Source organism: Tetrao urogallus (genome assembly GCF_951394365.1).
Source record: "Tetrao urogallus genome assembly, chromosome: 17".
NCBI lineage: Eukaryota > Metazoa > Chordata > Aves > Galliformes > Phasianidae > Tetrao > Tetrao urogallus.
In genome coordinates this window covers 5,216,189-5,232,224 of record NC_136830.1, presented here as the reverse complement: position 1 = coordinate 5,232,224, position 16,036 = coordinate 5,216,189, and the positions used below count along the sequence as shown (strand labels likewise).

The window sequence follows — 16,036 nt, the reverse complement described above, 5'->3', positions numbered from 1 at the left end:
CTGGAGGTGCAGCTGAGCTCTCACCCTATCTGCTGCCTTGAATTAATTGCAGTGAAATACAACACTTGCACCATGGTTTCTCCTTGTTAACTCTTTCACGTGTTTTTCCACTTCCTCTTTAATTGCCTCATTGCCAGCCTGCTTTCCATCCTCTGTGACTGGCCTCAAAATGAGCAGAACCGTTTTGATCACGGCTGCTGTCGGCCTCTGAGCATCACACTCTGCTTCTCTGTTCCTTTTTCAGGACACAAAGGCTATTTCCCACACGTTAATAACCTGCAGAGAACATTTCCAGGCTCCGTCCCCACAGTTTGATGCTGTGGGCATGGCAGGTCTCCCAGGAGCAGTCCTTGGTGGTGGCACAGAGCTCACCTGCAGCCACCCCACTGCCATCACCAAGTTAAACCAGGACAGCAGAGCCTGGAGACATTCATGCGGGCTGTGCTTTCTGCTTTAAGTTGCTCGGTGGCACCCTGACCCCCCGTGAATTCACAGTGGCATTTGGACGGGGGTGGAAGACTGAGCTCAGGTGCTGCCCTGGGTTCACATTGCTGCATTTGGGGCCGCGTTTGCGCCCACAGAAGGCAGAACTCCTCCTGGCTCTGCTCAGAGCTGCTTCTGGCACGTGGGGGGCTTTGAAGCTGGGAGGAGCGGATCGTCGGGGTTAATTTACTCTGTCATTAAGTGACTTACAACCCACGTGTGCGCGGAAACTCCAGCTGTGTTGAGCTGCACCGCCTGATTTCTGGAAGCATTACAAACCCTCCAGGGAATCACTTTGCTATTGTGCCCTCCTCTTGGGTTATTGTTGGAGAAAACAAAGCTGCCGTTCAGCTCACCGCGGGGTGGGCGTGCTGCTGCCAGCGAAGGCCGACAGGAGCGGGCAGCCCACAGGAGCCGCGGGTCCCTCCGCTGCCGCGGGCGGATGGAGCCGTCCCGAACCTGCAGGGACGGGCGCTGACACCGGGGGGCGCTGCGGCGCGCGGCCGGGAGGAGCTGCGGGCGGCGCCGGAGCGCTCGGTGCCCGGTGTGCGCGGTGCGTGCTGCGCCGTGTGCGCTGCGCAGCCATGAACAGCATCAAGAGCGTTCCCGCACGGGTGCTGAGCCGGCGGGCCGGACACAGCCTGGAGGCGGAGAGGGAGCAGTTCGATAAGAACCAGGTGAGGGGGGAGGCGGGGGTGTCCCAGGGTCCCGGCGGCGGCGTTCGTCCCCTGGGAGCGGCCCGAGCCGTGCGGCAGACGCCTCCGGGAGCTCCGCGTGGGGCCTTCCCCGGGGACGGAGCGCCAGGAGGCCGTTTCCCCGCTGGCCCCACCGGTGGGAGCGCGTAGGGAGAGTCGTACGGCGGTGTCAAACCCCGCTGTGTCCCGCATGTCCGCCCCGGGCTGGGAGCCGTCCCGCAGCCGTCGGGGATGCCCGACGCGAAGGCGCCGTTCTCTCGAGGGACGGCCGTGCTGCCCCCCTCGCGTCCTCCGCCGCTCAGCTGCGCATTGCCGGTACTCGGCCCGGTTGTCCTGTGGCACCGCCGATCCCTCCCCGTCCCGTCGGCTGCTGCGGTCCCGCAGAGCTCCGTCCGAGGGCCGGTGACCGTTCGGGGCAGTGCGGTCGCGGTGCCGGGTGGGAAGTGGCAACGTTGGGTTTGGGGAGCAGCACGAATAAACCTGCAATTCCGGTTCCTTCGGGACGCGTCTCCTCCAGCCGTCCCGCCGGGCAGCGCCGAGGAGTTACCGCGGTGCGGAGAGCGCTGCCCCGGGCGGGAGCGTCCCGTGTCCCCTCCGTTCTTCCTTCCGTCCCTTCTGGCTTTGCCCCACTGTGCCTGAAGAGCGAGAGTCGCGTTACAGAGCCACGGTGTCCTAAAAGAGGTTTGTCCTATGCAGAACCTTCCCGGCATTGCTGTGTGGTATCGTTCCACCCCCCGGTGCTCGCAGGTGGCGTGAGGTTTGACCTGAGCCATTTTATGTCTGCGATGTGATTTGCTCAGAATGCTTTTTGGGGTCACACTGCATCGGTGTCAGCATTTGCCTTGGAGGTGAGACCCTGCTGTCCTCACCGGGTGCTCGCTCTGCAGTGCCATTGGAGGCAAAACTTTTGGTTTTGGTGCCCAACTTTTGCTTTTCTTGACTACATCTGCCAGAAGGGTTAGGGTTGTGTCTGCTGGAAGGTTAAGACCCAACACGCTGGGCATCCCCCGGGAATACGGCACGTGTGAATGCTGGGAGGTCCTGTTCTGGTCCACGTGTGGAGTCCTCAGAACAGGAGAGACCCGGACTTGCTGGAGAGCAAAAATGATGTCAGGGATGGAGCACCTCCTGGGGATGCTGGGGCCGGGGGGAGCCGTGGGTGGAGAAGATCATGCTGTAATTAAAGCAGCTTGGAAAGAAGGGGTGGATGTAACCTGCACTCCTTCCTTTGGATGCTTTGATCCCTGTTTAGTCACCGGCTCGGTACGCTGGGGCTGTGAGTAAGGTGCTCAGGGCTGCACCCATGGTGGTTTTGTAACCCGCAGGTTTCAGGGTCTGACCCGCAGCCATCAGCACTGGGGTGGTGCTGGGGAAACTGCAGCTGCATGAAGGTTTCAGCTTGGCTCTTGGCGCTCGCCACCAGGGTGTTCCCATCTCTGACCCGTTTTTATGGGGGATTCTCTTGACTCAGGGCTTGGAGCCAGCCCCGGGATGCTGGCATCGCTTTGGTATCAGTGGGACTCATGTTGGATGTGACGTCTCCCATCATGGATGTAAAGTGGCTCAGATCAAACCTCAGCACTTAATCACCCCTTAGGAAGGCACACTCTGGAGCTCCCAGGCTGCGTTTTGGCTGGGCAGGTTCACGGGCAATAAGCTCAGTGAAATCCCAATGGGCATCACAGGTTTTGGGGCAGGTTCCAGCCCATGATGCCGAGCAGTGAGGATATGGAATGGGGTTTGCTTTGTCCCGGCCCCATGGAGCTCCTCCTGGTGCTTTGGGATGAGCTCTCTGTCACTCCCGTGCCCAGCAGATGGCTCAGCCCTACTGCCCTCGTGCCGGTGCCTTTTTCCAGGCACTTGAGTCTCATTAACCTTCGAGATAAGAGGATTACGCCAAGTCGCCGGCTTAACTCTGCTGCTGCTATACTGACCCACATGGCAGGTTAACGCCAGGGGAGCCAGGGCTTCCCCGAGTGCAGAAGCAAAATCGCTGCCTGCAGCCGCACAGCCTCCTTGAGGATGCACAGCCGTGGGGGGCAACAGCACCTCCATTGTCACTCCTTGTGCTGAGAAGCGGGGACATGAACTGAGCCTGTACCCGATCCTGGGGCTGCTCACCCCAAAACAGTGCTGGGGATGAGGATCCTCGTGTGGGACCAGCTCTATATGGCAAGTTCCTGCTCCTGGCTGATGGTCAGTGGCACAGTGCTGCACTGGGTTCCTCCCTCCCTGGTGACACAAAGCCGGTGCTGTGCATGCTGCTTGGAACTGGGGCTCTATGAGGTTTTACAGCCTGCGTGCAGGGAGGGACCATGTTTTTCTTCCGGCACGAGCGCCGGGAGCCTGGCTGCTTCCTGCCATTCTGGCCCGCTGGTTTTTGCTGTGCAAAGGGCCTCACAGCTGTGGGCACAGCCCCAGTTCTTGTGCAAAGGTGGAGTAGTGAAGGGAAGTCCTCGCGGTCTCAGCAGCTCAAATTTAGAGCTGGAGAAAGCGACTGGGGCCTATTTTTGGAATAAAACCTTCATTTGATTAGGGCGTGATTCAGTGCACTGGTATACAGGTAATCCTCTTGATATAGCTACTCCTCTGTGAACTGCACTGCTCTGGTTTGTGGCATCATGGCTGCTGCTCCCTCCATGCTTTTCCCTTTCCCTGCTTGCTGTTCTCACGCAGGGACGCCTTCAAAGCTGTGGAAAAACACCCAGTTCAAAGGCTCCTTGTGATTGCACAAACAGCCCAGGAATGTGGCATCGCGCTGTGTGTTGCTGCTGGCAGGGTGCGTTGCTGAGCTCAGGCTGCAAAGTGCCACTTGTTCCGTGGGACAGTGGAAGACATCTGTGGCTTTGAGGGCAGCCTGGCCCCGGCTGCTTTGTTCTGCATCAAAAAGCCTAATACTGCAGTCCCAAACATTTGACAAATGGAAAATTCAGAATATTTTCCAAAAGCCCCCGAGCGCTTGGGTTGCTCCCAGCTGGCAGAGCTGGGATGAGGGGGAGGTGGGTCCCAAGGGTCGTGGCACTGCTGACACCGCTCTCCTCCTCCCGCAGGCCATCAGCATCAGCAAAGCCATCAACACACAGGAGGCGCCAGTGAAGGAGAAGCATGCACGCCGTATCCTTTCCCTCTGCCATCTGGGTGGTGCGGGAGCTCCATCCTCACCCACGGGGGAGATCTCGGGGTTGCAGGGCTGGGGAAAGATGGGTTTCTTCATGGGGTTGGCCTTGACTGATGGAAAGGGATCATTCTGGGGACGCACCACGAGAAGGGCGCCTTCACCTTTTGGTCCTACGCCATTGGGCTGCCCCTGCCCAGCAGCTCCATCCTCAGCTGGAAGTTCTGCCACGTCCTGCACAAAGTCCTGCGTGACGGCCACCCCAATGTGAGTGTCCCTTCCCAGAGGCTCTGCCCCTTCTGTAAGCTTGTAGATGACACCAAGTTGGTAGGAAGTATCAATGTGCCTGAGGATAGGGAGGCCCTACAGAGGGATCTGCATAGACTGAATCGATGGGCTGAGGCCAATGGGATGAGCTTCAACAAAACCAGGGAGGTGATGGGGTCACCGTCCCTGGAGGTGTTTAAGAACCATGGAGATGTGGGACGTGGGCACTGGGCATGGCGGGATGGCGCCGTGGTTGGACTTGGTGATCCTAGAAATCTTTTCCAATCTTTGTGACGTTGTGATTCATAAATCAGCCTGTTATCTCACTACTTCAGAACCTCCCCCTGCACAGCCCCATGCTGGGGCTGACCTGTCCCCTCGAGCTTTGCTGTAGCGGTGCAGGGCGCTGAGTCCCTGTTGCCCTTTTGTGCCCCCAGGTCCTGCAGGACTGCCAGCGGTACCGCAGCAACATCCGTGAGGTGGGAGACCTGTGGGTAAGCAGACGGGAGGAGCAGAGGTTGGTGCCGTGCTGGAGGTGGGGCTTCCTGGGTGAAGGGCTTTGAGTTGGGTGTTGAGCCCTAAGCATCATATGCACGGGGGAAGCTTGCAACCACCTGAAATAACCCACAAGAAGGGGCAGTGGGAGAGGGGAGAGCTGCGGGGCTGGTGCAGGTTGACCAACACCCATGGGATGGATGCATCCACTGCTTGCCACCGCACCGGGCATTTTTGGCATCACTGGGTTCAATTTATTTCCCCTGTGTCTCCTGCAGGGCCACTTGCACGACCGTTACGGGCAGCTGGTGAGCATCTACACACGGCTGCTCCTCACCAAGATCTCCTTCCATGCCAAGGTGAGACCCCATGCTGCATCTGCACCGCTGAGAGCTGTTGCAGGAGCAATTAGCAGCAGCCGCTGTTCTGTTTTCCTTTGGCACAGCACCCTGAGTTCCCCGCAGGCCTTGAGGTCTCAGATGAGGTCCTAGAAAAGACAGCAGGCACAGACGTGAATAACATGTGAGTGTCCTCATGGGATGGGGTAAAAGACCTTGACGTGGGGAAAAGCATCCAGAAGCAGTGGAGTCCCACAGAGGCACCTGCAAGCAGTGATCTGTAGCACTGATGTGTGTGCAGCACAGTGATGGTGTTGGTTTTTGGCAGCTTCCAGCTGACAGTGGAGCTCTTCGACTACCTGGACTGTGAGCTGAAGCTGTCAGAATCAGGTGAGGAGTGGCAGCAGCTCCTTCCCAGCTGCCCCAGGGCTCTTGAGCAATAGTTTCACTCTTTGGTCAGGAAGAGAGTTTGTCTGCATTCTTCCTCCTCCTCCTCCTCTTCCTCCTTGGTTAAGGCATGGAGATTTTTGCTCTGTAGAAGTGGTTGTAGGAAAATATTTAAGAAGTGTGGCTATTTATAGTGCACCTGAGCCATGCAGGGCGTGTGATGCTGCTATGAAATGCCTTTTCATTCCTTTTCAGTGCATTACCCAAATCTTTTCCACCCACTGGAGGAGAGGATGGGGGCTGTGCTACTGTATAAATATTCATTGCATCTCTGGCAGCAGCCCCTGCCCGTGTTTGCTTCTCTTGCCTCATTCTCCAAGAATTTTTCAATGGCTTAAAAATGTGCCATTCCTTCCCCTCCACCGTCAGTCAGAGCACAGAGCTGCCCAGGGGAACTGGGTGTAGGGGAGGGGCCGTGTCCCAGCTCTGTGTGCCATCCACGTCTCCTCCTGACCCAGTTGTATGGGAACTGATATTCAGAAGTACTTGAAAGCTGAGCAGGGAAGGAGTCAGCCGATGTGCTGGCTGGATGTCTGCCCAGGGAAGGGATCTGTTTCTGTGCTGGGCAGGTGAGGCTGAGGTGATTCTGTCCCAGCTCTTTGCAGGATTAAAAGGACCGGAGCAAAACCTGTTGCTTTCCTGCTTGCATCGTGTGCTGGCAGCTACTGCTGGCAGCCATGCAGCCCACGCATCATTCCAGGTTACACACCTCCTGTTTGGGGTTGGGGTGTGCATGGCAGAGCTGAGCACCCTGCTTGCAATGCTACCAATGTCCCTTCAGGTGTTTCTCTTGCACAGAGTGGGGTTGTTCCCAGCTCAGCACAATGGATGGTGTTTGGCGAAGCCACGTCTGTCCTGGTTAATGATCAAGCTGGTTTGACTGCGGCCGGACGGCTCTGCAAACATGTCCCTGGCATTCACTGCTCTCTCCTCTCCAGTTTTCCGGCAGCTCAACACCTCCATGGCAGTGTCACAGATGTCAGCGGTGCAGTGCCGCCTGGCACCCCTCATCCAGGTCATCCAGGACTGCAGCCACCTCTACCACTACGCCGTCAAGCTCATGTTCAAGCTGCACTCCTGTGAGTCCCCAGTCACTGCAGTACATGGGGATGCCCTGCTCCCAGCCTGGTCCTGGCTTGAGTCTGGAGGGATGTGGGTGCATGGGGATAAATTTGGGGCTGAGTTTGCAGCCTGGATCCATCCTTGCTGTCCCCATTGCCACAGGTCTACCGGCTGACACGCTGCAGGGCCACCGAGACCGCTTCCATGAGCAGTTCCGCAGGTACCCGGGGCTGATGCAGGGCAGGGAGATCCTCTCCATCTCCTCTGCCTCCTCTTTGAGCCATTTTTCTTTTCTCCCCCTCTCCAGCCTCAAAAACTTCTTTAAGAAGGCCTCTGACATGCTGTATTTCAAGCGGCTCATCCAGATCCCCCGGCTGCCTGAGGTGTGTGATGCTTTGAAAACCCGTGGCTTTGGGATGTGTGTGGGGTCTGCTCACAGCCAAGAGGTCTGGTGGTGCTGCAGAGGGGCTCCAAAACCCATAGGGATGTCACTGTGATGCTCCTGTCCCCACAGAGCCCCCCAAACTTCTTGCGGGCTTCGGCACTGGCGGAGCATGTGAAGCCGGTGGTCGTCATCCCTGAGGAGGCCCCTGAAGACGAGGAGCCAGAGAACCTCATTGAGATCAGCACAGCCTCCACCACAGAACCACAGGTGGGGGGGGATACTGGCATGGGATGGGGACATGGTAAGGAGGAGACCTGCAGCAGGAGCGAGAACTCATCCTGGCACCTTCCATCCTCCCCAGGTCACCTCAGATATTTTTGAGCAAACCTTCGGGCCGCCCAACGGCATTCGGGATGACAGGTAAGGGGGGATGGTGGAGGGGGAAGGGATGGGCATGGTATGGTGCCAGCCTGCTGTCTGCAGGGACGCACAGATTGAGAGCCTGACAAGGGAGGTGGACACACTCCGTGCTGAGATGGAGAAGATCAAGCTGGAGGTAAGGCTGTGGTACTATGCTGTAGGGCTGTATGGTGGAAATCCTAATAGGATGCAATGGCATTGGGGCATGCAGGCCTGGTGTACCATTTTGGGCCCTTTCCCATTGCCAGCACCTAGCTTTTGAGGAAGGGTGTGGACATGTGAGACTCATCCCTTCAGGATCCAGCTGCCAAGGGGAGGCCTTTGGGGCGTCTCACAGCTGCTGTGCCCAAATCACAACCTGGGGGGGATTTTGGGGGGTTGCCCGCAGGCACAGCGCTACATCACACAGCTCAAGGCGCAGGTGAACAGCCTGGAGGGAGAAGTGGAGGAGCAGCGCAAGCAGAAGCAGAAGGCTCTGGTGGACAACGAGCAGCTCCGGGATGAGCTGGAGAGGCTGCAGCAGGCAAAGCAGGACAGCGAGCGGTCCCTGCGGCTCTGCGCTGAGGCAGAAAGTAAGTGCTTGGTGCACTGGCCACACAAAGGCCTGGTGACCATGTGAAAGTCCAGTGGCCATGGGAATGCCCAGCGTTGGGCACTGATGTGTTCTCATCCTGTGCAGAGAAAGCCAGTGCCACTGAGATCCGCTACACGAAGCTGAAGGAGAAGCACAGTGAGCTCATCAATACTCACGCTGAGCTCCTGAGGAAGGTAGGACTTCACAGGGCACAGTGATCTCTTCGTCCCCCCATCACTGTGCTCAACCTCGCTTTGATCCATCCTCCTGCACCCCGAGCCCCTCAGCATCCTCACATCAATGTCTGTCAGTGTTTTGGGTGCATCTGGGCAAGAGGAGGGAGGGTGGGGTGCCATTGTGCTGGGGGCTCAGCAGGATGGCAGAGAGGTGAGCCCGTGTCCCCGCGCAGAACGCCGACACAGCCAAGCAGCTGACGGTGACGCAGCAGAGCCAGGAGGAGGTGGCACGTGTCAAGGAGCAGCTGGCGTTTCAGGTTGAGCAGGTCAAGCGGGAAGCGGAGCTGAAGGTGAGCCCACGGGTGGTGGGTGGTGGCAATCCCAACTGTGAGACCCCGAGATCCCTGCAAACCAAGTCTGGGTTCATTCTTGCTGACCTTGGGGTGGGTGATGGGTTGCAGCTGGAGGACCAGAGCGTGCAGATGGAGCAGCTGCGGCAGGAGCTGGAGGCGCGGCGGGATGAGCTGGAGCAGGCCCAGCGCTCGCTTGGCCACGCCAAGCAGGTACTTGCTACAGCTGGGGGCACAAACCTGCAGAGCCCAGTGCTGAGCTGCTGGGGTCCCTGCAGGCAGGTGCAGCCCATTGGCGTCAGCAGCTGAGCGTGTTCTGGGCTCGCTCTGTGTAACCGTGGGGTGGCGGTCAGTGGGTGATGGGGGTTTCTGGCCCCCTGGCAGGCAGGCACGGAGCTCAGCGCCCAGCTGGAGACCCTGCAGGCCGAGAAGGAGCAGCTGAGGCGGTCGATGAGTGAGAAGGAGTGCGAGCTGCTCTCAGTGCACAGCCTCGTCCAGGAGAAGGAGCTGCAGCTGAGCCAGGAGGCTGACAAGGCCTCCAAGGAGATCTGCGAGCTGCAGGGCAGGCTGCTGGAGAAGGTACAGGGCTGTGTCCCTTGTGTTTAGGGGGGATGCTGAGCACTCCAGCGGCGTGCCCACGCCTCCTTTTCCTGTCCTGCAGTGCAATCAGGAGCAGAGCCTGCAGCAGAAGCTGCTGGATGAGCAGTTCAGTATCCTGCAGGAGACAGTACGGGAAGCTGAGGGCATCCTCCGTGATGCAGTGGCCAAGCTGGATGACCCACTGCACGTCCGCTGCACCAGCTCGCCAGGTATGCCCTGCAGCCCCTCTGCCCCCAGACTGATAATGTTGTATCTCCATTTCCTGCACACATCTCCCACAAGTGATAAACTCTGGATTCAGCATTGTTTTGTTGTAACAGTACAGATTTTGGTGTTGCTCCGTGGCTGGAGCCTTGAGGACTTGAAGTGCTACCATTCAGTGGCATTTCATGGAGACAGCTCTTGTGCTTATTTGGATGCTTGTCAGCCTGACCCTGCTAATGTTGGGATATAAGGAAGAACCTCTTCCTAATGAGGGTGGGGAGGTTCTGGCACTGTCTTCCTAGAGAAGCTGTGGATGCCCCATCCCTGGAGGTGTTCAGACATTGGCTTGGATGAGGTTTAAAGCACCTTGATCTAGTGGAAGGTCTCACTACCCATTGCAGGACAGTTGAAACTAGATGATCTTTAAAGGGTCCCTTCCAACCCAAACCATTCTATGATCCTAATGAAGAGAAATTTGTTGCAGATTACTTGCTCAGCCGGGCCGAGGCAGCGCTGGAGTCCACAGACGCCCTGGAGAGCGGGCACGCGCAGTACGTGGCCTCCATGGCAGGTACCTGGGGCTTGGAACTCACAACATTGCTGGAACTTTGCTGTCATTTTCATGTATCCAGCAGCCCTCGGAGGTTCTGGGGCTGTGCAGTGCCCATGGGGAGGGGGGAGCACATGGACTGGAGTTGGTGTGTCCCCATGAGCTCATGCATGGAGCCACCTGCAAGCTGGGGAGGGGTCACTACCGAGCAGTTGGGTGCCTTTGTGGGGTGGCAATGCCCTGGGCTCTCTGTGCCTGACTGCGTCCTCCTGACAGATGCTGCAGCACTGGTGGGTGCCCTGGCCCTCTTTGCTCACCTGACAGCAGACACCATAGTGAACGGCAGTGCCACATCCCACCTGGCTCCCACTGACCATGCTGACCGTGAGTGAGCACAGCAGGGACTGGAGGGGGTTGTTCTCAGTTTTGGGGCTGGATATGGGCCAGACCTTCCATAGGGTTCTCAGGCTCTGTTCCTTGTGGTACCACTTCTTGGGTTAAGAGTGTTTCTTTGCTTCTTGGGCACCATTTGGTCGTCTTCTGCAAGATATTTGTGGATGTCTCATTACTGGAGACATTCAAGGCCAGGTTGGATGGAGCCCTGGGCTGCCTGATCTGGTGGGTGACAACCAGCTCATAGCAAGGGTTAGAGCTTGATGATCTTTAAGATTATCTCCAACTTACACCATTTTATGGTGTACGATAGCTCCACAGCTGGAGGAGGGTGACAGGGCTGGGACGTGGGACAGCAGAGACATGGGGCCCATTGCTGACCTGTTCTCTCTTCAGGGCTGACAGAGACGTGCCGCGACTGCGGGCAGCGCAGCCTGGACTACCTGGGCAAGCTGAAGGACAAGCAGACGTTGGGATGTGCTGAGCTGGGGGATGTGCGACAGGCGCTGCGGGGTGTCCTGGGGCTGGCCCAGGTAGGGGATGGGGTTTGCTGTGCTCTGTGGGGCTGGAGGGGTGGGTGGCCTCTTAGGGATTTCCTAAGGGAAGAATCAAAGCAGGTGATTTAAGGCAGGAGGGTCTTTCCAATAACATGCTGTAAATTCAGATGCTGTCAGCTATTCGGAGCCCTGCCACATTAGCTGTGCCAGAACTATAGCTGCTGTTGAGTTTTGGTTTGGGACATTTTCTCCCTCTGAGGTCCCTGTGCTGGGTTTGCTGCTGGGTGGTGACACGTGTGCCTCTGCCTTTGCTGTCTTGCAACTATGTTTGTATAGGGGGAAAAAACTAGCCAAATGCCTTTTTGGGGTGTTCATTCATTATGAATACTTTCTTCTCCCCTCTGCTGAAAACCTCCTGGCTGTTGCTGCCTCCTCTGTCAGGAGCTGAGGCCGAAAAGCTTGGACATCAAGCAGGAGGAACTGGGGGACATGGTTGAGAAGGAGATGGCTTCCACCTCTGCGGCAATTGAAGACGCTGTCAGGCGAATAGAGGTGAGGACAAAGCCACGGAATGGGCCCTTAGGGCAGCAAACCTCTAATTTTCCCCCAGTTCCTCCTCCCCTCCTGCAGCCCTGCTCGCTGCAGCGTTGTGTCCCACCTCCCTTTTCCCATGTCCCAACAGGACATGATGAGCCGGGCCAGGAACGAAAGCTCCGGCATCAAACTTGAAGTGAATGAGCGGTGAGTGCTGGGGGTTCCCATTTGGGTGGCCCTTTGGTCCTGCAGCAAGGTGCTGCTCCAAAGCCCCACATGCGCTCTGGAGCTGAATCTTCATGATGCTCAGCATTTCCTTTGGGGAGTGGGTCTTTGTGTTGTGCATTTAAGCCAAAAATTTTGGTGGCTTCTTCATGAGCTGCTTAAAAGTAACCTTCAGGCAGGCTGGGTTCTGGAAGATCCAGCTAAGTCCAAAGAGGGCTCTCTTGAGTGCTCAATGGAATGCTCAATGTTTTTTCTTGTTTCCCTACAGGATTCTGAACTCCTGCACAGACTTAATGAAGGTCAGTGCTGCAAGAGCTGAGCTTCTCCTCAGGGGACCAGAAACCATGCAAAAATGTCACTTAAAACCACTGACAAAATCAGTCCTTCTTATAAAATCCCCATCCACCACCTAAACTTGTTCTTCTTCATTCCAGGCTATTAGGCTTCTTGTAATGACGTCAACGAACTTACAGAAGGAGATTGTGGAGAGTGGTCGGGTGAGTCCTCCCTTGCATTCATCCCTGTGCACTGATGTGAAATACAGAATTTTCCACAATTTGTAGGGGGGAAAAAAAAAAAAAGCTGAATTTTGCACTTTCCCATGTTGATGATATATTTGCAGTCTTGCTGCCTGGAGCGGGGGTGCTGAGCACAGTGCGCTTTGCAGACCTTGTTATTGCCTTTGTCCACTGAAAGATGATGACCCAAAGGTGGCTGTGTTACACACAGCCTAAATTTGGAGCCCCAAACTTGTGACGTTTGGGTTTAAGCAAGCCAGTAAGAGCATCCTGAAGGGCACAGAAGTGCTGCCAGTCCCTGGACTTACGAGTTTATGTAGGGTATTCTGTATTGTTAGATGTGGGATTTTAAATGGATTTTTTTTAATATGATGTACGGATTTTTATATGACTCCATCGAATCATGGAGTTGTTTGAGTTGGAAAGGGCCCATAACGGTCATCTAGTCCAACTCCCCTGCAACAAACATCTACAGCTCAATTGTGGATTTATTATATGCATATATATGGAAAGAAGTTAACGTAAGCTATAATATTGTCATAACAACAGGGGGCAGCAACAACTCAGGAGTTTTATGCCAAGAACTCTCGCTGGACCGAAGGGCTGATCTCTGCCTCCAAGGCTGTGGGCTGGGGAGCCACACAGCTCGTGTAGGTACCACAGCACTGCATGCAGACAGTGCTGGGGATGGTTGGGGTCAGGGCACAACATCCCTGAGCTGTGCGAGTGTGGAAAGTGTGGGGTTTGTTTGGCTAGATGTCCGAATGCCATCAGGTGATGACAAATCAATGCTGATTCAGTCAGTGCTGATTTCTAAGGGTGTGGTGGGATGCACATCACCCACCTGTAGTGCATCTGTAATGCGATCTCCCTTCCAACTGCAGGGAGTCGGCAGACAGAGTTGTCTTGCAGACAGGCAAATATGAAGAGCTGATTGTCTGCTCCCATGAAATCGCTGCCAGCACGGCCCAGCTGGTGGCTGCCTCCAAGGTGAGCATCCTGCGGGTTCAGGATTCTGTTCCCATGGTTGATGGCTGATGAGTGATGAGCTCTGGTCCTTACCAGCTTCCCGTTTGCGGGATGCATAGGGGTTTCAGCAAGCAGAGGGATGCAGGGTTGGAGGGAGGAGGGCCGAGGCTGCTTTTGATCCAGATGATGTTAAAAGGAAAAGCATTGAAAAAAAAAAAATTTGCCTGCACCCATGCTGCTTGTTCATACAACCTTGGCTCACATAAGAGCAGAGGTGGTTTGGCGTCCCCAGGCTGAAGGAGGTTGCCTTGTCCCTGATGGGCTCAGCAAATCCATCCCTCCTTTTTACATCCACCTGCTGTGATGTGTCCCTGCTCTCAGGGATTGGCCACTTCGGTGGCATCAGCCAGCCTCGTGTTGGGGACCTGCAGCCGTCAGAGTTCTTGTTGCAGGTGAAAGCAGAGAAGAGCAGCAGGAACTTGGGCAAGCTGCAGGAGTGCTCCCGCAACGTCAACGAGATGGCAGCCAATGTGGTGGCCTCCACCAGGTCGGGGCAGGAGCAGATTGAGGATAAAGGTCAGGTTTGGTAGAGCAGGAAGAAGGAGGGGGGCAGGAAAAACCAAAACCCTCTATTTTCCTTAATGACTTGGCAAATGCTCCCTGCTTCTCTCCACAGACACCATGGACTTTTCGGGCATGTCCCTCATCAAGCTGAAGAAGGAAGAAATGGAGACGCAGGTAAAGAAAGCCTCATAGAATCAGTAAGAGCTGTAAGATCACTCAGCCCATCTGCAGCCCGCCCACCATCTCCCTCAGTGCCTCATGTCCCTGAGGCAGACCAGGGACGTGGGGACCCAGGTGGGCTCTTGTGGTTCAGGTGAAGGTGCTGGAGCTGGAGAAGCGCCTGGAAGGCGAGCGGGTGCGCCTGGGCGAGCTGAGGAAGCAGCACTACGCCTTGGCTGGGCCCTACGATGCCATGGAGGATGGGGAGGCGCGGCCAGCACCAGCCCCCAGGAGAGGCATCCTCAAAAAGCCGGCCCTCGCCCAGAAGCCCGGCCACATCCCAGGGCCAGGCGGGGAGGTAGGGGCTGCAGGGTGGGAGCACAGAGCTGGGGCCGTGGCTGTGCCTCAGGAGCCATGAGCCGTGTCCCCTCTCATTGCAGCCCGAGCGAGACGCCAGCCTGCACCGGGCACACGCCGTCAACTTCTAGCAGGACGGAGGGGGCCAGGCCTGCGCCATCAGAGCTCTTACATCTGTGTTTTAAACAGATCGCCTTGCCTTGGCGTGCCTTCATGAGTGGGGGTCTCCTCCTCACCCGGCCTGAGAAACTGGAATTATTATTTTTCTTTTTTTTTTTTTTTCCAGCCAAAAACTTATTTTGTTTTTTTTTCCCATCAGTTCCTCTCCATGGAGCAGCTGGGCTCCCAGGCCCCACGGGCTGCCAGCCCTGCAGTTCGTTTGGTTTAATTTAATTTAGGACTTATTTGGGTTGATTTATTTTATTTTATCAGCACTAGACGCCTTCAGTAAATGTAGCTCTCCTGTACTGCTCAGACCCTTTTGAAGAATGTGAGGTGTTTGTGAAGTAGGAAACTGTTGGGCTTTTCTTGCACCTGTATTTTTTTTTTTTTTAACTTCCCCTTCAGGAATATTTTGACCTTGTTTTGGTGTGGGATCAGCTCTCAGCAAAGAGGGGAATGTCTCTTTTACTGGGCTTTCAGAAGGGAGAAAGCAGTTCCTGGCACACACTGGCAATAAGGATACAAGCATCTTTTTATTTCCTTTTCTATTTTTTATTACTACAGCAACACCAGAGGAGCAGTTGCATTATGTTTTATATTTAAGATAATTAGCAGAATTAAATCTAAATGTGGCCTGCAGGAGCTCAGGTCCATTACACGTGGTGAATTCTGCAGCAATAAGGAAACCAATGTCAGGAGACGTGGGGGCACAGGAAACACAGCTGGCTTATCTTCTCTTTGAACTGCTACTGGATGTAGATTATTAAAGCAGCAATATTTAAACTGTGTGCAGTGCTCTGTCAGCAGCAGGGTTGGCACTAACAGCGTGGGGCTTCAACTGGGGAGAGCAGGTCGCTGCTGGGAGCCAAGGGTGAGTGGAATTGTGGCATGGCAGGGGTTTGAAAAGACTGCTAGGAGCACCAACCCCCACCCCCCATTGACCCCATCCCTCACTGCCACATCCCTGTGGCTCTTGAGCACCCCCAGGGATGGTGGCCCCACCAACTGGTCATCCCCACACCTGGAAATACTAACTAATACACGTCTCTATACAGAAGGATGCCTGAGAGAAGGTGAGCACAGTGAGCAAGGTAGGGGGAGGGTCTTTCAATAATAATAATAATATACAGAATCAACATTTCTATCCCGTTCTTTGCAATACTGTCTTACCATCATGATTCAGGCAAGCTAAATTAAAACCAACAAAAGCCCCTACAGCTCAGTTCATGTGATTAACAAAAGGCTGTAAAGCTGTTGGTTACAATTACGAGTTGCTCTGTCTAAAGAAAGAAGCAGTTCCAAGGCATTTTGTTATTTATTTTCGGCCCTATCAGCCTCCTGGTGAGTCAGGCCTTCCCAGATCTGCACCACAAACCACATTATGGGGCTATGAGCAGCCATTGGGTGCCACACACACAGCAGCTCAGCACTGCTTGGTTTCGTTTCTGAAACCTCTGCCCACAAGGAAATGCTTCCTGCAGCAGTTTCTTCTCTATT

The 16,036-nt window shown here is 55.6% G+C and overlaps 1 protein-coding gene across 2 annotated transcripts; it reads left to right on the top strand.

Annotated features, from left to right (window-relative positions):
- Positions 1–1,067: 1,067 nt before the first annotated feature.
- On the top strand, positions 1,068–14,508 carry HIP1R (huntingtin interacting protein 1 related; the record flags this gene model as incomplete). 2 transcript variants are annotated; one of them, XM_079544074.1, is made up of 32 exons in its annotated part: positions 1,068–1,160; positions 4,229–4,292; positions 4,418–4,560; positions 4,998–5,054; positions 5,334–5,414; positions 5,501–5,577; positions 5,722–5,783; positions 6,779–6,919; positions 7,065–7,122; positions 7,210–7,285; positions 7,417–7,554; positions 7,649–7,707; positions 7,771–7,843; positions 8,096–8,279; positions 8,387–8,475; positions 8,691–8,807; positions 8,919–9,020; positions 9,192–9,386; positions 9,469–9,616; positions 10,096–10,182; positions 10,438–10,545; positions 10,951–11,087; positions 11,493–11,603; positions 11,734–11,792; positions 12,079–12,109; positions 12,245–12,307; positions 12,878–12,978; positions 13,213–13,318; positions 13,750–13,873; positions 13,974–14,035; positions 14,175–14,378; positions 14,461–14,508. In XM_079544074.1, the coding sequence occupies 32 exons, from the start codon at positions 1,068–1,070 to the stop codon at positions 14,506–14,508; spliced, it is 3,198 nt and encodes a 1,065-aa protein (XP_079400200.1). The 2 variants fall into 2 exon arrangements, with proteins under 2 accessions (XP_079400200.1, XP_079400199.1); XM_079544073.1 differs by lacking the exon at positions 14,461–14,508 and having other exon boundaries at positions 14,175–14,438.
- Between the last annotated feature and the right edge of the window lie 1,528 nt (positions 14,509–16,036).